Raw genomic sequence first — 5,939 nt, 5'->3', positions numbered from 1 at the left:
CTTGATATATATTTTATTGCATTCAAATAATTCCAAAATATGTTTTTATGACTAAAATTAAAATATTTGCATAATTAATAATAACACAAGATCATTTTTGTTTTAATTAGATTTTAGTTTTTTAAAAAATTTCTTTTAACATTTAATTTTTGGTAAATTTTGAAATGTGATTAAAAAAATAAGGTCAAAAGTATTAATTTTAAAGCACGTAAGAAGTATTGTTTTATGATATTAACATAAGTTTGTTTATTTAGAATATATGACTGAATTGATGAAGAGGTGACCAAAGGTCAGTTACACTCTCTAATGCATATTGAAATTTATGACTATAACATAACATATTTATTATAAATTTCTGCTAATAAACTTCTTTTATATATCGTATATTACAACTCCCATTTAACCGTGTGGAGTTAGAGATAATCTACCCAATATTGACTCGTTTACGCCTTAAAGTTTTAGCTAATCTTCAACGGTCTTCAAGTATAGTAAAGTATTCTCTGATTAGGGGACGGCTTCTTTCAGTAATAATGCACTTACTACTCCTTCATCTTTTTGTTATTCATTTGTGTTACCATAAATGTTATATTTCGAATTCTATATAACTTTATTTAAGATAACTGGTGATAAACAAAGGAAACGTGCCATTTTTTTCTATACTTTCTTTAAATTAGAATTTTTACAATTATTTCATGGCATAAAAGCCAGTGAAATTTTCAGTCACTATTTCTCGAGTTCAATTACGTTTCTTTGGGTACAGAATATTTTATAAAACAGCTTTATTTTTGTTACTTAATCGTAATCTACATTCTGTTAATAATATATTTAAAGTACAAAAATTTTAGCAATAATTTTATATTAAATTAAAATAATCACAACATATAAACGTTATGTACAACGAGCATATTTGTAACCCGTTGTCCTTAAAGATAATGAGAATTATTAATCAAAATTTTATGTTATAAGTAAACTAAAATTTTTAAATATAAGTACATTCAGTAAATATGTGAATTGCATTCTAAAAAATTTATAAAAATTTAATGAATAAATAGACCTCTAACTAAATGAATATAAATTAATATAGGTAAATGTTTATAGCAAAACTTATCCTTAAATTTCATGTTTTCTATTAATCATATTTTTTTAGAAACACTCAGTTGTAACAGTTACTCATTTCATACACAATACTACACAATGGATATTGAATCCCGTCTTCATATACAATTTGTTTATATATGGGAGAATTATAAATTATATAAGAAAATATACAAAACATTAATCTACATAAAAAAAAATTTTTATTAAAATGGTATACTTATAACATTAGTGTTAATCATAGATATTTTAACATATTTTATTAAAATATATTAATAGTGCTTCAGATATTATTTCTATCAGCAAGTTAAATCATTAAATATCAATAATATTATATACAAATTATGACAAAAAAATTATCATAGGTTACAGGCAGGGTTGTTAATCGAATATAATTTTTAATTAAAGCACATCAAAATGTATAGAAAAATAATTCAAATAAAAAAATTATCTACAAAGAAAGTATAAATAAAAAGAATTTCCCATACCGGGAATCGAACCCGGGCCTTCTGGGTGAAAGCCAGATATCCTAGCCACTAGACCATATGGGAGATGAAGAGTACACTGACAAGATACTAACAACAGAATTGATCAATAAAAATATATAAGATTTTTTATATCTTCAATATACGATTATACTGCACTAATTTGATAAGAATTAAATGATTTTTTTTATAATAAATATGACTAATATTAAATTCTTCGAAACATTTTAATTTTTAAATATTGTGATATAAATAAAATATTTTGCGTATTTATAAATAAGCACAACATTTATGAATATGAGAGATCTATATTTATTTATTTATTAATACGAACATAAAAGATTCTTCACATACATTTTAATATAAAAAAATATTTATATATAGCATTTAATTTACAGAAAAAAAATCTTGTACCTAAAATCCATCAACCGAAAGTGTATAAAAGTTGAACCATGAATGAGCATATGGAACGGGAATCCTATCAAAGGATGACAAAGTCCTCATAGGATCTACGGGAACTAATGTATATTTTCCATGTGTAGGATATAATTGCTGCATATATCGATATATAATAATTTACTGCTAATAGGATAATTTTCAACTTTAGTATCGATATTTTCTCACTTCAATCATCGAAGCTTATGCACTTCAAGCTGTTCAAAACTTTAAAAGATCTTTATTGTTTTTAATATTATTTTTTTTTTTGTGGAATCTGACGCAACTTATAACGAAAAGTAGAGTTCGAACAGTAATGAAGAATTAACAACAAAAATTTGATTAATTTATTGACATTTGACTGACTATATAACAATGTTTCGAGTATTGCCAAGTATTCATAATCAGTGATGAAATTTGAATATTTCCTAGGGTCACTGATGATGAGTACCAAGTCTACATCAGTGGGAGTGATCAAATATTTATCATAAGTGATTAAAATTTAAATATTTTCTAAGATCACTGACGATGATTATTTGACCATACTCGAAACAGCGTTGTCTATTCTGCCAAATTTCAATAAATTAATCAAATTTTTGTTTTTACTTTTTCATTACTGTTTGAACCCTTCTAGTCCTTTATTGTCTTTTGACACTATATATGGTATTTGTCAAAATGTGTTGTTCCTTTTGTTACTTAGGACTTGTTATGTACATATCAACATTTTATACTTTTGGTAACAATGCCTTTTAAAATACTTTGGAACGTAAAATCTTATTTTCTATATATGTTAAATGTGCAAAAACTAACAGAAAATCTGCATTATTGTTTTATTCCCTCATAGTTAGTACATTAGTTTAATTAATCTGCATAAGCTACCTTTAAGGATTATAAGAACCACAAATATCAATATATACAATACTAATTTCATCACTAAGGAAAAACTGTCAGTAAGAACTGTTCTACAGTAGAATAGTTCTACATATTTAAAAAGAAATTTAGAATTAAATATAAAAATTCAATATCACAAATATAAATTGTAATTGTTTAAACTTTTGTAACAATTAATATAATAAAATAATACCAAAAAATTCAATGATATCTAGAGGGTAGACGGATTAATGTTGAGTTTTATAAAAATTTGTAAACAACTCATTAGACATTGTAACAAGAGCTACTCCATAATACCCCAACAGATACTTGAACATTAATGCCACGGTTTATTATAGTACTTAAGCGCGTCTACGATAAAAAGAAATACCTACCATAATAATCATATTAAGTAACTTAAATTTTGAAAGAGGACACAGTAAAGTATAAAAACTTCATACATTGTTCGAAAAAGTTACAGTTTGACATAAACCGTCTAAACAGTGACATTTAATTCGGGAACATGAAATTCGCAGTAGTACTAATCGCAGCTTTAGCTTTGGTAGCACCAACCTTTGCTACAACTTACAATCGTTGCTCCTTGGCTAAGGCAATGTATGTTTTGGGTGTACCCAAATCTGATTTGCCACAATGGACTTGCATTGCACAACATGAAAGCTCCTTCCGTACCGATGCTGTTGGTCCAACTAACTACAATGGCTCCAATGATTATGGCATCTTCCAGATCAACGATTATTATTGGTGTCAACCAGCTAGCGGAAAATTCTCCTACAACGAATGTGGTTTAAGTTGCAATGCTCTATTGACAAATGATATTTCTAATTCGGTACGATGTGCACTTAAGGTTAAGAGCCAACAAGGATTCAGTGCCTGGTCCACTTGGAAATATTGCGATGGTGCTTTGCCAAGCATTAATGATTGTTTTTGAATTAATTAAAACTTCGGTATTTGGTTTATAAATTTTAAATAAACTGTGAAGCATTTAAATTAGTTTGTTTTTTTTTTTACTTAAAATTATTAAGGTAAAAATACAGTACAGATATAGACATTTTTATGTGGAGGTCAGCATAAGCCACAACTGCAATCAGATTCTCAATTTATTGTTTTATTTTTTAGTAAATGATATAATGATACATATCGATCGAAACTTCATTGCTAAACATAAGAATAACGTTCAATAAACTTAAAGTAGGTGTTTTCAAAACTCTCTTCATAAATAATATATGATGGCATCAAAGACACTAGACTACATGTCTATGTTCTTTTGAGTAGTTGTACTGTTAAATGAACGACATTACTTTTAAATTAAATTAAAATAAAAAATTAATTAAAAACTATATGTTTTAAATTAAATTAAAATTAAAAATTAATTAAAATTTAATTAAAAATTATTCGTTTTAAATCAAATTAAAAATAAAAGCTAGAATGTAGCACATTAAATTTGATTAGGTTAGATTTGTAAAGAATTGGGAACTATGACATCCTTTAAGAATTATTGTGACAAAGCCACTTAAGTTCCATAAGCGCTTAGCAATTTAAAATGCCTTTATGTCTCTTGGAGAAGTGTTGCCTATTTCTGTTATAAGTGGATAGGCAAGTGATAAGTTCGAGTCTGGCGAGACTATCACAGTGACATAGAATGTATTCTGCTGTTTGCTCTACTTCGTAACAAAGTCTACAGCTATCGTCACTTGTAATATCTAGATTCGATAGATGTTTTTTTGACTCTGCAATGTTCATAGAGGAACCCTCTGTCACAGTCAGAAACCTTTTCTGTTCAGCATTAATAGCACCATGGTTCATTTCTTTAGGTTGTCTGTAGACAATTATATTATCATAATCACTCTAAGCTGCTATTTCTAGCTAATTTTTAGTATGTGGTACACACTACTCCACTTCTTGTCTACACTTATGATTGTTACTCGTATTCTTACATCAAACTGTGAACATCCCTATTGATTAAATTGCTTTTTTAATACTGTTTAAATATGTAATGGAATATTTTCGTTACTGTAGTTATTTATTGTAGTTATAAAATTATTAATACAATAATATTAATTATAATCATATTTCATCAATTCCAGACTTTTTAAATATTTTTTATTTAATTTTTATTTTGATTATTTAGTTTCAACATAATTCTATATCTTACGCTTCACGGTGGTATTGCAATTTATTCAAACGATTGATTATTGTATTTATTTTATTTTTAATTTTATTAAATTTTTTAATTATCACTTTACAGTTATTGTTGAAAAAGATTTTATTTTTTTTTGCACATCCCCGATATATCATATCATATTTTAAAAAATGAGTAGAAGAAAAGAAAAAGTTAATATTGCAGCTGCACAGAAGGTCATATCGTGTTCAATTTACAATACTTACATTTATTTTTAAAATTGTAAATAGAAAAAGTCTTAAGATGGAAAATAATACAAATATATATAAATTGAAAATTACAACTTAATGAAAAAGAAAACACAATTTAATTTTTAAACTAAAAGAAAAGCAATTATTGCACGTTTTGAAGATAGATAGAAGATAGATTGACTTAAGTTTATTGTGGAACAAAATATTTACAAAAATTAATTGTTTATCAGCACAAAGGCTATATAACTAATTTTATGGTTAAATACTTTCTAATAATTATCTTTGTTTCTTTGCATTCGTCTAAGTGGTCTTTCATAAAAAAGAAACAATTTTTAAGAATAAAACTAAAAAGTTTATCTTTTTTGACCAACCAAAACTGTTATTGAAATGCACCAACAAAGATGTATCTTTAACAAAATGCAAGCAGATGCATTTTAATATTTTAATTTAAAACTGATAAAACTAGTAATACAAGTCGTGAGTAAGTTTTATCAAAAAAATATGTCAAATATGCATTAAAACTTTATATTACTTGGCATAAACCAACACATTATTTTATTTATTTGAAACTTCGGATATGTTAATTGCTGCAATATGATGGCTCTTAGATAAATACACACTTTAATGCCAACGGATATTGTACTTAATGTCATTTATTAACTC

The 5,939-nt window shown here is 26.0% G+C and overlaps 1 protein-coding gene and 1 non-coding gene across 2 annotated transcripts; one reads left to right on the top strand and one right to left on the bottom strand.

The window, feature by feature from the left end:
* Positions 1-1,574: 1,574 nt before the first annotated feature.
* On the bottom strand, positions 1,575-1,646 carry Trnae-uuc. Its single transcript has one exon. It is a non-coding gene; the product is annotated as a tRNA-Glu (tRNA).
* Positions 1,647-3,344: 1,698 nt separating this feature from the next.
* LOC119683154 (lysozyme 1-like) lies at positions 3,345-3,893 on the top strand. Its single transcript, XM_038096766.1, has one exon. The coding sequence runs from the start codon at positions 3,409-3,411 to the stop codon at positions 3,832-3,834; it is 426 nt and encodes a 141-aa protein (XP_037952694.1). The 5' UTR covers positions 3,345-3,408; the 3' UTR covers positions 3,835-3,893.
* The last annotated feature ends 2,046 nt before the right edge of the window (positions 3,894-5,939 follow it).

This window comes from Teleopsis dalmanni, chromosome 2, assembly GCF_002237135.1.
Source record: "Teleopsis dalmanni isolate 2A chromosome 2, ASM223713v2, whole genome shotgun sequence".
Classification (NCBI taxonomy): Eukaryota; Metazoa; Arthropoda; class Insecta; order Diptera; family Diopsidae; genus Teleopsis; species Teleopsis dalmanni.
Note: the sequence above shows the minus strand (reverse complement) of the source record. Positions and strands in the feature narration are given on the sequence as shown.

Coding starts and splice junctions, on each gene's coding strand:
- LOC119683154 (XM_038096766.1), top strand. CDS start 3,409: ATGAAATTCGCAGTAGTACTAATCGCAGCTTTAGCTTTGGTAGCACCA.